This window comes from Otolemur garnettii, unplaced genomic scaffold (genome assembly GCF_000181295.1).
Source record: "Otolemur garnettii isolate 467f Iridium unplaced genomic scaffold, OtoGar3 scaffold00011, whole genome shotgun sequence".
Taxonomy (NCBI): domain Eukaryota; kingdom Metazoa; phylum Chordata; class Mammalia; order Primates; family Galagidae; genus Otolemur; species Otolemur garnettii.
Window position 1 is genome coordinate 7,056,027 of NW_003852406.1, and position 18,672 is coordinate 7,074,698.

Genomic DNA, 18,672 nt, shown 5'->3' on the forward strand with positions numbered 1-18,672 from the left:
GATTTACTTCTTTTTATTTCTGAATAGTAATTCATGGCTGTGTATTATTAATAGGATTTTTATCCATTCACTAGATGACGGACAAATGGTCATAAATAGTCATGAATAGATTTATAGTATAAGTTTTCACTTTTTTTGAATAAAATCCCCATTAGCAATAGATGAGAATTCCAGTTGTTCTCCATCTCCTGCTGAAGCTCTTAGTATTTTCCATTCTATCTATCCCTACATCTATCTATTTCTCTATTTTATTCATTCTAACAGGAATAAAGTCATATCTTACTGTGGTCTTCATTCTATTTATCAAAAAATTACTTTTCAGCATCTCTTCTTGGGCTGATTTGCTCTCTGAATATCTCCTTCTGTGAAGAATGTGTTGTAATTTTTTATGCATTTTTATTAATCTTATTGTTGAGGTTTTCATAAAATATTTTTAAAATTGACAGATAAAATTACATCTATTTAATGTATGCAACATGATGTTTTGAAACACGTATGTATACATTATAGAATGGCTAAATGTAGCTAATTCACATATGACTACCTCACAAAGTTATTTTTCTGGTGCGAGCATTTACAGTCTTAGCATTTTTCAACAGTATGATATTGTTGTGTTTTGATAGTTTTTGTATATAGTCTAGATAGAAGTCTCTTGTCAGCTATATGACTTGCTCATAATTTCCCCTCATTTTGCCTCATCTTTTCATTTTCTTAAGAGTATTTTTTACACAGCAACAATTTTTAGTTTTGGTCCACTTTATCGATTTTTCCATTTATGAATAATGCTTTTGGCCAAACCAAGATCACAAAGAGCTTTTCTTATTATTTTTTTTTTTTTTGAGTTTACCTTTTATATGTAGGTAAAATTTCTATATTTTACTTAGAGTTTGGGGGCTTTTTATTGTTACTGTTTTTGTTTGGGATAAGTATGAAGTATGTGCCAAAGATAATTTTTCCCCATATTTACATTCAATAGTTCCAAACACCATTTATTGAAAAGACTTTCTTTCTCTGCCAATGAATTACCTTTGTACCATTGTAAAAATAAAAAAAATCAATTGACCATATATGTTTGGGTCTGTCTCTGAACTCTCTGTTGTTTAATTGTCTCTATTTTCACCCCTTCTAGTCCATCTTAATCACAATATCCTTATAGAAAATGTTAAAATAAGATGAAGTGTGTCCTCCACCCTTTTTCTTTTTTTTTTTTTTTTTCCACAATTGTTTAGGCAACTATAATTCATGCTAAAATTTTCATTTGGTTTGCATTAAGTCTGTCCATCAAACCGGAGAGAACTGACATTTTAACAATATTAAACCTTCAAATTTACCCTTATTTTTTGAACTCATTTCAATCAGACTTTTACCTCTTCACTTCACCAAAAATAATCTTGTCCAAGTCATCCATGACCATCCCTCTTCTAAACCTGGTGTTCAGCATAGGCTCCTCATCTTACCACGTTCAGCAGCGTGTCACCACTCTCTCTCCTTCAGGAAACCCTTTTCTCTCTCGATTTCCAGGACACTGCTCTTGATTCATTTTCCTCCTGTCTCGTTAGAGTCTTTTTTCTGGTTTCCACTGCTTTGGTTTTTCTCATTTGCCCAATATCATAAGGTTAGAATTACCTGGTAGTTATTTCACAGGCGTTTTCTCTTCTCTATCCATACTCATTTCATAGTATTTCTTTAAATTCTTCTGTGAATTAATAATTTCTAAATTTATATCTCTAACCAGAACATTTCCATTACGCTAAGACTCTTTTATCCAAATGTCTACTTGAAATTTACTTGGGTGCCCCACATGCTTCTTAATCTTAAATTGCTGATGTCTCAACCACGGTGTTCCCATCGAAGTCCAGGCCACCTCCATTATATCATTCTCCTGCTAAAATCTTGGGGTCAGCCTGACTTTTCTCCTCTTACCTGTCATCCAATCTATCAGCAAATCCTGTTAGCACTTTCCTCGAAAACTTGCCAGAATATGATTCCCTCTACCAATTTCTACTCCTACCACCTCGGTCAAAGTATTACCTCCTTTAGACTGGAATTTTTCATTACTCTCATAACTAGTTTTGTCATTTGTTCTGAAGCCCTCCTTAAGACGGCATAAGGGAACTTTTAAAAGATAAATTATTTTGGTAAGGTTAAGTCATTTTGCTTTTTTGTTCAACCATCCAATTTCTTCTTGCTCAAAGCTACGGTTCTTATAATGGTCTGTCTCGATGTAAATTTTCCTCTGTTCCCATCCTGTTATTTCTCTGTCTTCACCTGCTATTTCTGTCCTCTGTATTAATTATATTTCATTGCAACACTTTTTCTTCTCTACTTTATTTTTCTTTTCAAAATATATCATAATGTAATATATTTTACTTATTTATTGTATTTATTATCTTTAGAATTTAAGCCCTGGGGAAGGAGATTTTTGTTTCTCTCATTTATTGCTGTATTATCTGGCATGGAATAAGTGATAAATATTTGTTGAGTGATGGAATAGAATAGAATTAGTGATGTGGTAACTGGCCACTTTAAGTGTTTCTATTTGAATGTTTACAACCATGGTCATTTTCAATAAATTGTTATATCAAAAAGCTAAAATGGATCTTCACATATTTAAAACCACATTCTAAGATGACATTTCTTAAACAGAGAAAAAATCAACTAAAAACATTTATTGAATATTATTTTTGTAGTTTGTACTGGATTACAATGTTATATTGTTGCATTTAAGAAAATAATTTGTCCATCAGGTTCTGGAACTGCAAAGTCCCCCGAAGGCCAGCATTGTCGTAAAGGACTGTGTCAGGGCTTGCCTGGATTCTACATACAAGTATATTTTTGACAATTGCCATGAACTCTATTCCCAGCTAATAGATCCGGTAAGAAAAAATGTGTGTCTTTTATGATCTCTACCATTCTGATTCTAATATCTGTTTTAGTAAATTTAGAATCACAATAAATGAGAAAGTATGCTCTTTTAATTTCACATTAACTGCAGGCTTAACAATTTGTATAGTTTTTTTGTCACATTTAAATATCACTTTAATATACATGCAGTAATTCACTCCTTACAATAACTTTGTATAGTGAAGGAAGGTCTTATTGTTCAAGTTTTTCAGGTAAGGAATGAGCTTGTAGGAGAATAAAGTTATTTGCTCAGTGGGTTAGGCATTAGGATTCCCACACTGGTTCCTATGTTCTTGTAACTTATTCTACCTCCCTTATCATCTCAGCTTTCTTATCCTTTTACTTCATTCAAGTGATAGATGAATAATTTGTATAGAATAGGATAGTAAAATTGTTACATATGTCATTTTATTAAGAAATATCTTAATGTTTCACAATAGCTCACAGCTGGAATCCCAGCACTCAGGGAAGTCAAGGCAGGTAGATTGCTTGAGCTCAGGAATTTGAGACCAGCCTGAGCAAGAGCAAGACCCCATCTCTAAAAATAGCTGAGCACTGTGGCTTGGGGCTGGTACCTATAGTCCCACGTACTTTGGAGGCTGAGGTAAGAGGATCACTTGAACCTAAAAATTTGACATTGCCGTGAGCTATGATGCCATAGCACTCAACCCCAGGGTGACTGAATGAGACTCTTGTCTCAAAAAGAAAAAAAAAAAGGGAATATCTCAAAAATCTCAAAAATACAGAAAGTAAATCAAACATGCATATACTTACCACTTAGTTAACCAAACGTTAATGTTTAGTAACACGTCTCTGCTCTTTGTTGTTTAAGGACATGAAATGTTTACATATAAGATGGCATTTTGCTTTATACCTCTTCCCAACTCTGTCCCACTTCCTCCCTTCTTCTTGACACGTGTACATTGCTCTAATGGTGAGTTTGAACATCTTCTCACAGATGTTCAGTAAGCCCTTGAGTTTTACCTTCTATGCCTTGTCTGTCGTATCCTGTGCTGATTTGTCTCTTGGCTTGCTTCTCTTTTGTTAATTAATTTGTAGAGAGTTCTAAATATATTCTGGTTACTAATCTTTGGTGGGTACATGGATTTCATATGCTTCCCTCTTTAGGATGTGTCTTTTTGTTGTATTGAAGTTTTCTAATGCACATCATGATACCAATTGCTATTACTTTTATGAAATTGGTGTTTGGAAAGAGCTTTTAAAAATGTATGCCTTGCCTGTCCTCTTCCAAGAGGAATGAAGTTGCTGCATTTGATACCGAAATCTGTGTGATTACCATGGAATTTTCTCGGTGCTTGGGTAGGGAAAATTCTAGAAAGAAAATGTTGGAGGAAGGCAAGTACAGTTCTCCAAACCAGATTGTAAACTATAATTCATATATTGATAGTACTACATCTTTGTGGGATCACTGATTCCTTTGGCTAATAGAAGAAAAAAATTATAGCTGGAGTTTGGCATTATATAAACAAAACAATATATAATCACATACTGGTTCATAACTTCAGCTTATCAACCCTGATAAATATGCTCTAATTAAAAAGCTTTGTTCTCCGAGATTTCTAGAGATTAAATTAGCTCTTGCTTAGACTTCTCCCTTTGGGTGGCTTCCTAACGGCTTCCCTCTGTGTGTTCTCTGCTCTCTATTTTCTTCCCACAAGGCTCTGGAAATTCTACATGTTCAACATCATTTTCTTAAAGGATAAGATTGAAACTTGTTATTGTACCATGAAAGTTACCCATGCGTAACTTCATAATCAGTATAAGCCAGACCTTACCAGCTTCAATTTCCTATTCCTTTCAGTCTCAAACAAAACTAGTCTGCTGTCATGAGCCTTAAATCCTGTAATTTCTAGGAATTGGCCATCCTTTTTCACATACCTGCATTTATGCATGCTATTCTGTATGACTAAAATGCCCTTTCCCTTCTTCCTGTCTTCATCAATCAGGGCTTGCCTGGATGGTATATTCAAGTATATTTTGACAATTGCCGTGAACACTTCCCAGCTAATAGATCCAATAAGAAAAACAATGTGCGTGTTTTATGATCTTTACTATTTTGATTCTAACATCTGTTTCAATAAGTTTAGAATGATAACCAATGGGGGAAAATGCTCATTTAATTTCACATTAACTGCAGTTGAAACACAACCTCTATTAAATAAAAAATTATTTATGATAGTAATTAAAGAATGATCAGGTAGACTATTCAAGGAGGATGCAGGAAGGCTACCATACTGGGTTTTTATAGCAGGAGAGAGAGACAGGACTCAACTCTTAATGCCACAAGGAAAAGTGGGAATTTATAGCCAAGAAACTGAGGTAGGGGATGGTAGTCACTGTATGAAAATTGCTTAACAGGGATAAGCGGGCAATCTGGCTGAACAGAAATGATAAGATTCTTAGGACAGACCAAGGTGATCAGATCATCCTCTTCTTGGATGGAGGTAGAGAAAGGGATCCTGACCAAATACCAAAGGGTGATGGGAGGATACCAAATATCAAGGATGGGAGATTCTGGGTATTTTGACTTTTCTTGATAAAATTAGACAATACTGAACTGGCATGGAAAAGTGAAGGCCTAGTTAAAGAGAAGGCTCTGACCAAAAGTTTGGCCAAAGATAGAATCTCTGTCATCTCCTAGCTGCTAATTCATGCTCGGTGGATGAATCAAACCACCAAGGTAAAATAATATAACTTATTCTGTGTCTTTCTAATCATAAATGATAGTAATAATAAACAAATCAGTTTATTTCTATAAGATGGCCTCAATAGCAGTTCTCATAAGCAAACATGCCCTTAAAAAAATAAATAAATGAATTGAGTCACATCAAAATAATATAACTGCATATTTTCTGATTTGGCTTTTAGAACAAAACATTTACATATTAATAATTTGGTTATTAACTAGTTGTCTTTATACGTAGCTATATCTATAGATTGTATATGCAATTTTGTCAGTGTAGAACATGCTAAGAGCTGAGCTTTAAATCTAATTAAGAAACTTTTCTACAAAAACTTATCATTTGCAATTCTAAAGGAAGCATCCACTGGAGCGGAATAATTTCGAATATTAACACACCCAGTCTGTACTCTTCTGAAGCCATTTAGAAATAATTCAAATGATTCAGACTCCTGTCCCCTCAGTTGTCTGTGACTTCATTCTCCTAGGAATTTAAGTTAAGATGTTGGCCATCACAGCTCACCTCGGTTGCTGCATAACTTCCTAGGAGAGCTCATTGCTTCAACGTACCACCTTAAGTCTGCTCTCTACAGAGCAGCCAGAATGATGCTTTTAAAAAGTCAGATTTGTCATTTTTCTGCATAGAACATTCTAAAGCTTCTTCATTTAAGTTAAATTCAAGGTCCTTACAGTGGCCTGTAAAACCCCACACGGTCTGGCCCATGTTGTACTTTCCACCCCACCGTGCGTGAAGGCCAAGGAAGAGTTGACGCACAGGGAAGATACGTGACCAAGCCTGAGCCCCTGCTATGTATGGCAGTGGTGGTGCTTATAGCAGGTGCTCAAAAAAGCATTTGTTGAATGAATTGAAGAAATTAATAAGTGATGTTTTTCTGAAACAATACAATGAGAATTTATAGGTGCATCTGGCTAATTATAAACAAGACAGAAAAAGTGCCAGGGTCTGTGGTTGATGCTCTGGGCTTGCCCGATGCCTCTTGCAGTCATGCGGAGTCATGTGGCAGGGTCCCAGACAATGAGATATGGGAAAAACTAATGAAATCTATTTCTAGTCCCAACCCATAGAAACATATAACCTGCAGTGCAGAACCTGAAAGGATACACATTCCAGATGGTATAGCTATAGAAGCCACCAAAGGGCTTTCTCAGCCATCCCACTTGGGATGGTCGAGAAAGAATCCTACATGGCATTAACTGAGTTTTGGAGATAGATTTATTGTCACAGCACAGTCTGGCTTATTTTGGCTAATAGCTCTTTAAATCTATTTCCAGCCTCTCACGTCCAGTATCCGTTCAAACTATGTCCGTGTTTATGCGACTGTCCTATTTACAACTCTGGACTGACTCGTCATTCACTCCTGGGATGAAGTCCAGATTCTTTGCCATTATCCAGAGTCCTCTGAAGTCTAAGCCCTGACTACCCCTTTTTATTGTCACGTTATCTCCACCTTACAGTCCATGATTCAGCTGATGACTTTGCTTGCATTGTCTTTACCTGCCTGGAGGGTGCTTTACTTCCTCAAGCACACATCTTCAGGCTAACTCCAGCTCAGCTAACCTTCAGAAAGCCTCTATCCCCTCGTCTAACTGGATTAGGGGTTTCTGTTCCTTGATCTGATAATATCCTGTCACGACACCACAGTTAGAGTCATGGTAGTAGATTTACCTGTATTAGGCACATCATAGGACATCAGGGTGACATGTCTCTGCCACTAGACTGAGTTTCATTTTAATATCCTGAATGCCCAGTGGTTCACTTGATTCAGAGTAGGATCGATGAAGTTAATTGTCTAATAAAAAGTAAAATATTATATAAACAGCATTGCCTTAATTATTATTGCTAGTCTCCTTCAATAACGCTACTTTAAAGCCTATTATGGAGAACTTGATGTCTGATATCAACCCCCCTGAGTTCAAATTGTGGCTCGACTGCTTAGTCGTGCAGCCCTTGACGAGCTATCTAGCTTCTTAGTGTCTCGGTGTCTTTATTGGGACCATGTATTGATATTCATGTTGCTTCTAATGTATCTGAGTTCTCTCTAGATGGTATACAGCCAAAAACCAAAAATTAAGAATTCCAAGGCTGTGAAATTCTGCTGATTTAAATGTGGAAGCATACTTTCTCTCTCCAGCAGGATTTTGAAGAAACATGTAAAAATAAACTGCTCAGAATAAAAAGGGAAAATAGATTTGATAGAAATGTCAAAATAGTTGTAGTTAAAAGAACAAGATTGAAGTGTGGTTTTTAGAGGCTGCACAGTCAGTAGGTGGCATTTACTTGGCTGAACCCCCAGACTCCATGTTTGTACTGCAGCTTAGCATAACCAAGAACACTAGTGCGTCATGTAGACAGAGGTCATTGGTGTCTTGCATATACATCAGTCTATTAACTAAGATAGACATTCATTCAGTGAATGTTTGTTAAGCAGTTATTACATGATGAGCACTGGTGCAAGTTCTGATGACACTTAAGGGAACAAATCATAGTTTCTTTAAAATAAAAATAAAGACATACATACATATTTTCAAACAGACTTGAAAATGCTTCAGCTTATTTTCTCCTGGTAGGGATATAAATGAAAAAAAAAGTTTATTATCAGAAGGTTGCTTCAGGAACATGGAACAGCAGGAGAAATTACCAAATTTGTTTCCCCCAAACTAAGATCTACCCAAAAAATAAGCCCTAGCAGGATTTCTATGCATTTGTTAAATATAAGCCCTACCCTGATAATAAGACCTAGTGATGGGGTGGCTATGTAGCTTATCTACAATATGCTATCTAGATAAGCTACATAGCCATGCATTTCAGCATGGAGAGGAAGACATCCCCTGCAAATAAGCCCTAGTGTGTCTTCTTGAGAAAAAAAAATATAAGACAGTATCTTATTTTCAGGGAAACATGGTAGTTGGATAATCTGAACAGTGACTATCACTGGTTAGAATATGCCCATTTCACTAAAATCTATATAAAGAGATTCGTGGGATGGGGAGGATAAGACAGTCGTTTTAAATGTGTTTTTAAAGGAGTAATCTTGGGCTGGGGTCACAGCAACAACTCTGTTCCATGGAAACAAGGCAAACTAAGAACTTTCGCTGTAGACGAGGGAAAATGTTTATCAACTGACTTCTCCAACCCCCACCACCTCACCCTGACCTGGCAACTTGCTTATACAGATAATCCCCAGAAACACATTACAAACCAATGCAATCTTTTTGCCTAAAGATGCTGCAGTATTAACTGTAAATGTTTTGGCATGTTTTATATTGTTTATTGAATAACTGCCTAAGAAAATTGTATTACACTGTATCTTAACAAAAACATACTATATTTTACATTTTTAAAGTACATCTATGGGGAATGTTTTAAAATATGATTTTAAATTTGATTAGAAAGTTTTGAACTAAGAATAAACAAACAAGAATTAATGTTCTTGACATGCATGTAATAATTTCTTTTGAAAAAGCATTCCCTTAAATGTGTTTTATTATAAGGCAGCATAAGTGAAAGACATATGTAATATAAATAAGAACATATTTCAGTCTTTATAACTTTCGGGCACACACACATATATATGAAAAATCACATATATATGTTTATTCTCTTTGTTTCCCTCCCAAATGAAATTCCTTCTCCTCTTGCCTCACAGGTAATCTCTATCATATGTTTGATTAACTTTCTGGTTTACTTTTGTGTACACTTACTTAAACACAAACACACACACACAAAGTAAATCCTCCGTAGGATTTACCACCACCTACACTGACCACCTCCTTAAGTTGACCTAATTTTCCTTTTCTTTTTTCTTTCTTTCTTTCTTTTTTTTACATATAACACAGTTTATTAATCTGTTCATGGACTGATGGGCACTGGGGTTGATCCTACAACAATTGTACATTGAGCTGAAATAAATTATTTATTTTTTTATTTTTTCATTTATTTTTCCTCAGCAGTGATTTTTATCTGCAAGCAATAATCAACTTCATTGCTTCAATCCCCTTTTATCTTTTTTTGTTTATATTTTTTGTTTTTTTAAAAATTTAAGTGGACCTAATTTTCATAGACCAGACAAGTATGTATCAGCACAGTAGGCCTACGTGCATGCTTTATATCTGTCAACTTGAGATATACTCCATTGTAGAAATAGGCAGTGCAATATTATGGTTACATGTACTGATTCTAGAACCAGACTTCTAAAGTATATTATTGAATTCTTTTGTAATTTGTAAAGCTCAGTATTACTTTTTTAGAGCCTTATATACTGATATGTATAGGTATAGTTTATTGATTTTTATAGCTGCTTTTAGCACAAATATAACACAATGTACATATCAATTTTAATTTTTCATTATTACAAATAAGGATACAATGAAGAACTTTGTAGTAGAGGTGATGTGTACAATTTTCAGTCTGTTTTCTTAAAGGAAAAGAAAATTCTTTCCTTTCTCTATACTTCCCTTTCTACTAGAAAGAGTACAGCCTTGATTTAGAGCCATCTTGTAGCATGCAGACAAAAGGACCCTCTGCTTTTTTGCAGGTATTACGATGCCTTTTTATTTTCTGATTTCTACAGTAAACATTAAGTTTAATGAAAACAGAAACTCCATAGTCTTATTGCTTCATTTATAGCACATAGCACTGTGCCTCACATACGATAGCAAAAATCAGTATTTATTCACTAAATGAAAATTCTATCCAAAAATATGTTTCTTATGTACCATCTGATGTGTATACCACATTATGATCAAATGATGTGAACAGTCCTTGGAAAAAGAAAATATCCCCCAACAATGCTTAAAATCGGTAACTTACATAAAATTAAACATGTAAAATTCCACAAACTTTATGTTTAATGTTACAGATGTATCATTTTTTAAATTACTTTAATCAGAAAAGTTAACTATTTGTCTTTTTCATTTTACCTGGCTTTTGATCTAGCCAATTTCTAAATAATTCAGTAATGAAAGTTTAAAATGTGCCCTGATTTTTAGAAGTAGGAAAAACTCCAATTCTGTAATTCTTAATTTGAATTATTTGAGTAACAACCATTAAGAAACTGGGTATAAAGTGTTCCTGCCTTTTAAAAGTTTTTTTCCTAGCAACATCCTTTCTTGTGCCATCATTAGTATTGTTAAGGAACTAATACTATGAAAAAGAGGTGCCTGTTTAACACTTCACATGATTATTGTCCTAGCACTGTCTGAGTAAATATGGACACATTTTTGCAAATACTTAATTTTATTTTATGATTTGATTGTTATAAGAGCAAGTCGTCATGGTGTGTGACACACTTTTGGGGGGAGGGACACAATTCTAAGAGGGCCTTTACCTAACAAATGCAATCAACATAACCTGGTTGTTTGTACCCTCAGTAAATCCCTAACAATAAAAGAAAAAAAATAGGTTAGATGTTTACAAAGTAACATGGGTAGAAATTGAAAACATAGTGCTAAGTGAAATAAATGAAGCAACAGATTGTTGTCTACAGTACCTTTTATGTAAACTTTAAAACAAGTACACAGATAAAAAACAGTTTACAAGAGTGGAAGAATAGGCAAACACCAAACTAAGTATGTGGTTCTATGGCGGTCAGAGGGAGATGGAATTGTAGAACAGTGATAAAAAAGGAACAGATAGATAGGCATGGGTGATATAGGGAGATGGAATTATAGAATGGAGATTAAAAAAAAGGAACAGATAGATAGGCGTGGGTGATATAAATGTGTGAAGAGACAGAATGAGGGAAAGTTGCACATTTTAAATCCCTTGTAATTCCACCATCTCCAGTCTACATTTCTGGAACGAAATGTGTAGCATTTGCGATGTATTTGGAATAACTACCTAACCTTCATGAAACTTTCCAATTGATACAAATTTAGTGTCTAACAAGTATACAACTGAGTTAGATTTATTATTGATTCTTTCTACCCCCACATGGCCAAACACAAAAAATGTGAATGACAAAACCTGAAATTGTGTGATGTTGTAGCCATAAAACCACCATACTGGAGTCCAGAAGTACTTCAGATAATCAAGATTGCATCACCTGGCTTTTGTTTTAATGTATGCCTACTTGAGAAACCTTCATTCTTTAGAAGTATTTTTTATTCACAATGGTAACTGGCAAAAATGAATTCATCTATGATATACTTTCTTTGCATTTCACTGCTGTTGTTGGGAACACATTGTATTTTCTTATGATTTCATAGTTGCCCACGAAATCAATGAGTCTTGAATCTATTTGTTTTAAAATATAGTTGTGGGTTCTGGTGGGATATTTTAGTAAATCAAATTACATGAAATACATGAAAAGTCCTGTAAATATAAGACAATGGAAAGAAACATTTTCTTACTGTTGTTTAACTCTAGTGTTTCCCAAACCTCTCTGCTACTAAGAGTCACCTGGGAGCTCATTAAAACACAGGTTCTTGGCTACTTCAGACAACAAAATAGGATATCCAACAGAGTCTCAGGGATTGTATTTTTAACAGGTTGTCAAGTGATACCTGACATTAGGTAAGTATTACATTAAATAAAACTTTATTGGTTACTATATACTCTGATTTTCCATTTTCCTTTCACTTTTTTTCCTTTTAGTGGGTAATTAGAGTAAAAGAAAAGAAACTTCCATTGGAAATCAAATTATGAAAAGAGCCATAGAATACAGGCGGTCCCCAATTTATAATCATCTGACTATCATAAGACTCATATTTATGAACAGAGATTACTATAGGTAATAGGTAAATGTACCTGTTCCAAACTACATACAAATTCAACTTAAGAACAGACCTACAGTACCCATCTTGTTCATAACCCACAGAACTACCTTTATTTTTTAAAAAAAGTCTGTTTAAGGGCTATTTTTTATCTAATTCTACACTATTTCTCAGGGCTTAGGGTTCTTTTTCCCAGCTTCTCAGAAGTTGCAGAATTCTTAATGTAATTCCTTTTTAAGAAAAAAAAATAGGTAGATGTTATGTGATCAGATGCAATATAGTACTTCTCACATAATAGAATTTTATAAGTAGTGGATATAATAGTTGTGATTTTTATTTACTATACATGTAAATTAGAACCATAAGATTTTTGTTTCAATTTGTAGTTCTACTGCTTACTAATTGGAAAGAATTACCAAATAAATCACTTAGTAGCCACCGGTTTTTCTTTCATCTCTAAAATAACATGATACCTTTCTTCTACTACAGAGTTCATGGATCCTAAAACCAAAAAGAAATGTTTGAAAGAACTTTAGCCAATTAAAAAGTAGTGCAGGGTCATGATTAATTAGAAGAGAAGAATAGACAGAAGATAGAAATCAAGTTAAAATATCGTTTATGGTGATTTTAGTGACATATAGATCTTGTGTGGACAGGAAAATGAAATTTTAAAACAAGGTATCAGGAACTTTTAACCATGTAAATGAACTCCCATATGCTTTATGCATTTTTTAAAATCACTATTTGTAGCCTTATGGGAAAAACTAATACTATTATTTTCATTGCTTTGATCTGTTTATATATTTTGTTTATGAATATAAATAAAAATAGTTGGAGTCAGGATATGCACTCCTAAGTATGCTTTTGGTCATAATCAATAGTTTGATTCATCATCAGCAATAACAAAATCATGTATGTAAAATAGTATCAAATCAAAAAATTAAATTTAACATGTTAATTATACACAATTTCTTTTATTTAAAGGGTCTTGGCATTTAGTAGCAAGTTTATGCTAAATTTCCTAACTCCTCAGAACAGTGTCAAATAGATGGTATGAAACAAAAATACATCAAACTGTGAATTAGGCTAACTTTTAGAACACATATGTAGTTTAATTATCACCCAGAAGTGGCGTCCATACATGTGTTCTCATAGATGGTTGGCAAAAACAGAATAGACTATCATAATACAATTTCCCCTTGTTATCTCCAGAGCAAATTAAAAGATAATGAAATCTTACAAAGAAACGAACTCGTCCCTTTCTCTATTTCTTAACATTCTATTTTCCTCAAATATAGTACTTGCTTCTCCATAGAGCGCCAAGTTTTCTTACCATTCTTTACAATGCCTTATTAAAAATGCAGTTTGCGTATCCTATGATATTGCTTTTAAAATTTCATTTAGTGATAAATTCTATCTTTGAGTTACTCCCTTTTTTGGCCAGGGTACACATGGCCAAGGGGAAGAATTCCAAATCATACAGGAAGATTGGTTCTGAGATTTCTCTCCTGTATAGGGGAAAGGATTTAAGAGTCTTTCATTCATTCACAGATATACAACAATTAAAATTTGTTGCATTCTTATCAGTGCCACACACTGTAGAATAAGGAAAAGATCAGTGAACAAGGTGAACAGGCTCAGTATTCTCATGTGACTCCCAGTCTAGCCAAAGAGATAGACGTTAAAAAAAATAATTATACTAATAACTAAATAGTGTCAGATGCTAGGAAGCCAATACTCAATGTAATATTGCAGTACATAAAAGGACTATCTCAGTCTGGGATGTACAGAATAGAACTTAAAATAATATAGTTTCTGTTAGAAGTCCATCAAAGCGGACTCTGCCATAGGGAGTAATTTTGGAGATGTGTTCCTAGAAAGGCCAAGGAAATGCTACAAAGCAGGAATATACATACATAAAACATTGGCTTACTTTCATTTGAAATTACAGTGTATCAGTCCTAGGAATACTATAAGAAGTTCTATTTTCAACTTAGCAAAAGACGCAAAGTAGAGGCACTTTAGCTGGGCTTTAGCTATTTACCCCTGCAAAAACTGTCTTAGCTCAGTCACCTATACTTTTCCTAAACCAGTGGCTAATTCTCTGACCTCATTTACTCAACCCATCAGTAGCATTTTTTATTGCTGGCCACTCCGTCCTTCTTAAAACACTTAATTTTACTTTATTTTCTAAGTGTCTAATTCCCATTCTTACCTCCCATTCTTACCTGTTTTTCCTTTAACCTCACTGACTGCTCCCTTGTGGATTTTTTCCAAATGCCCTCTTCAACCAGGCTCGTAGATGTGGGAGTGCCCAGAGCCCTGGCCTTGGCTTTTACTCCAGCTACATCTCATCACTCATTTCAGTGTTTTCAACAGATGGCAGTCCCATAAAAACATGGAAGACATCAATCTATTGGCAAATGGGGGTTCTATCCAGGTCAGGATGAGGAAGCTAGACCTTCTTTAATTCTGGACACAGTGCTCTCAATCTCTAGAGAACAATCCATTGTTCTGCCTACGTCATGTGAACAAAGAGGCTTGTTCTGTTTGGCCCAGCAGTGGGAAGTCTTAGGAAGAGATGAAACCTTAAAATCAGACACGCCTGGATTCCAATAAAGGCCATGGTCAGGAAGGTATTGAGTCTTGGACAAGTTATCTAATTCCTCTAAGCCTCCATTTTTTCATTTGGAAAAGGAGAGTAACAAGAATTACCTCCTAGAATTACTGTGAGGATTAAATGAGATAGTGTTGGTGTATAACTACGCTCAGGAAATTCAGAGAGGAGCTCTGTTCTTTATCCTATCAATACTGCCTTGTTCTTGTTTTAAATTCACTGATGGGCTGGGAGTTTGGCTACAGCACTGTGCACTGAAACATAAACAGTTTTTGGTTCAGTGGTTCTTTCACTGATTCTGTTAGCTTTATAAAAAAGGAGATTGTAACACACAAAATATATAGTTTGCTGGGCCACCAGGCCTACTCTGAAATGCTGTTACTCTCCATCTGTTTGCAAAGTATCTTCCGGGTGTTTGGAAGCATTGGAATGTGCTCTGTAATTAAACTTGGCACTGAAGCCCCATGGAAATTGCTACTGTTGGAAATGTACTTCATTGTCTTTTCCTTATTTTTGGTGGCTTAAGTTCTGGCCTAGGTTTCCCATAGAACTCATAACAGAAACAAGGTTGTACAAGCCAAAGAGACATTTCTAACTCAGGAAAATCTGGACTTTGCTGTTATTCAAGTAGAGGCACCAATCTTACATTGTTTTCAATGTAACGTTCTTATTCAGTCCCCCCCAAATGCTGCATAAGATATAACTTAGGATAAAAAAATGAGAATAATTACTTGCTATGGTTTGAATGTTTGTCTTCTTCAAAACTCATGTTGAAACTTAATTTCCAACGTAGCAGTATTGAGAGGTTGGGCCTTTTAAGAGGGGATTGAGTTATAAGCACTCTGCCCTTATGAATGGATTAATCCATTGACGGATTCATGGATTAATGGGTTATCATGGAAAGGGGACTGGTGGTTTTAGAAAAAGAGGAAAAGAGATCCAGGTCAGCATGTCCAGCACCCCCCTGTGCCTCCTGGGGACTCTGCAGGGAATCCTCACCAACAGTAGGGCCCTTGCCCCAGAGACATCCCCTCGGCTTTGGACTTTTCAGCCTCTGTAACGTGAGAAATAAATTCTTTTTTGTTATAAATTTCCTAGTTTCAGGTGTCCTGTTATTAAGCAACAGAAAACAAACTATGACATTATGCAAGTATCAGACAGGCAAGAATTGAAATTACTTCTGTGTTCAGGCAGCTGAGGAATCATGTTTGATCATCTCTGATTTTCAATTTCATTTTGATTTTGATTCAAATGTTATTAATTCTTTTTTGGATAATATATTTATTGGTCACATAATTTAAAAAATATATATTTTTAGAAGTATACAGTAAAAATTATCCTATCTGTTCTATACCCAAGTACTCAATTCTCCTTCCTAGACAGAAATAACATTATCACTTTGCTATGTATCCTTTCAGAGAGTCTTCATTCATATACAGGTATATATGCTCCATAGATATACATATGTTGTAGATGTATATATAGATATGTTTGTATATATAACAACACATGAATACAGGTATATGCATTTCCTCTACTATTTTACAAGGAATGGTAGCACACTGTGCATAGTGCACTGTCCTTGGTTTCATTTAGCAGTATATCTTTCAGATGGTTTTATATCCATTGCATAAAAAATTTCTAGTTTTTATGTCTTCACTGCATTCTGTTAAATAGCTATTTTATGATTTACCTAAGCTGCCCTTAATAATTGAAATTCAAGTTGTCTCTAATGTTATTACGAACAGTGCTAGAAAAAATGACATGTATTATTTTGTAACTTGAAAAATATGTCTGTTGGTTAAAATTCCAAGAGGTATATTTGATTGTAATTTTAATATTTACTAGAAAATTCTCCTTCAAGAAGGTTTTATTAATTTTCAGTATTTCCACAATCTATAATATAGTGCTTTTTTGCCTCACCTAACCTATCAAAGATGTTATCTTAGACCCTGTGGGCTTCTATAAAAAATACCTCAGACTGGGTAATTAATAAGCAACAGAGATATATTGCTTATGAAGGCTGGGAAGTTCAGGATCAATATGCCACCAATGTGGTGTCTGGTAAGATTTGCTCTCTCTTTCAAAATAGTGACTTCTTGCTGTGTCCTCATGTGATGGAAAGGGCAAGGCAGCCCCTTCAAACATTTTTCTGATTTGGACATTTTTTAATGTATTGAGACTTGTTTTGTGGCCTAACATCTGTTCTATCATAGAGAATATTCCATGTGTGAATTAGAAAAATGAATGTTCAGCAACTGGATTAAATGTTGTATTAATGCCTATTAAATTCATTTAGTCCAGAGTATAGTTTACCTCGGTTCTTTCTTTGTTGGTTTTCTGCCTGGATAATCTGTTCATTGGCTAAAGTGTGGTGCTAAAGTCCCCCTCTAATATTGTATTATAGCCCGTCTCTTCCTCTGCACCTATTAATATTTGAGTGCTCAATAGTACATACATACTATAGGTATATCCTCTTCTCTTGAATTGACCCTTTATCATTATATAATGACCCTTTTGCTTCTTTTTACAGTTTTTTGCCCCCCTTCACTTTCTTTTTTTTTTTTTTTTGAGTTAGAGTCTCAGTATGTTACCCTTGGTGGAGTGCCATGGCATCACAGCTCACAGCAACCTCAAACTCTTGGGCTTAAGTGATTCTCTTGCCTCAGCCTTCCAAGTAGCTAGGACTACAAATGCCTACCACAACATCCAGCTACTTTTTGTTTTTTGGCTGTAGTTGTCATTGTTGTTTGGCAGGCCTGGGCTGGATTTGAACCCACCAGCTCTGATGTATGTGGCTGGCACCCTAGCTGCTGAGCCACAGACGCAGAGCTGCCCCCCTTCACTTTCAGTCTATGTGTGTCTTTATAGGTGATGTGAGATTCTTATAGGCAGCCTGTAGCTGGACCTTGTTTTTCAATCCAGCCACTCTGTACTTTAACTGGAGAATCTAGTCCTTCAGTGTTATTATTGATAGGTAAGGGCTTACTACTGCCATTTGGTTCCTAATTTTCTAGCTTTTGTGTAACTCCCTCCTCTTCCTTTCTTTTTTTCTTACCAATTTTCTTTGTAGTTAAGTGATTTTGTCTGGTAGGATGTTTTGATCTATGCTATTTATTTTTAGTGTATCTATTATAGGTTTTTGCTTTAAGGTTACGTAAGGCTTATAAAAAAAGTTTTATAGTTACAACAAGTATTTAAACTGATGCCAGCTTACCTTTGAATAGTCTCTAATGATCATTTGCATTTCCAGTGTATTGGTTGTGATGTCCTTTTTTGTTTTCTATCTGGGTCTTTTCTTAGTCTTGCTTAAGTTTTGTTGATTTTTGTTTATCTTTTAAAAAACCAATGTTTTGTTGACTCTTGTTGTGGTATTTTTAGTCTTAATTTCACTTATTTCTGCTCTGATTATTATTATTTCTTTGCTTCTTCTAATGTTGAATTTAGTTCTTGCTTTTCTCAAGTTCCTTGAGGTACATTGTTAGATTGTTTATTTGGAATCTTTTTTCTTTTTCAATATAAGAATTTATTGTAATAAACTAAGAGTTAGCACTGCTTTTGCTATATCTTATGTGCCTCCATTTTCATTTGTTTCAAGAAATTTTGTAATTTTCTTCTTAATTCCTTTATAGACTCATTGCTTCTTTGGGAGCCTGTTGTTTAATTTCCATGTAGTTCCCTGAGTTCTTCTTGGTATTGATTTCTAGTTTTATCA

At 34.7% G+C, this 18,672-nt stretch overlaps 1 protein-coding gene across 1 annotated transcript in view; it reads left to right on the forward strand.

The window, feature by feature from the left end:
• Positions 1–18,672, forward strand: part of UNC13C (unc-13 homolog C) — a 527,267-nt gene that overhangs the window by 287,506 nt on the left and 221,089 nt on the right. Inside the window, 1 exon segment of the mRNA XM_003784369.1 lies at positions 2,748–2,876. Within this exon segment, the coding sequence (XP_003784417.1) occupies positions 2,748–2,876 (129 nt within the window).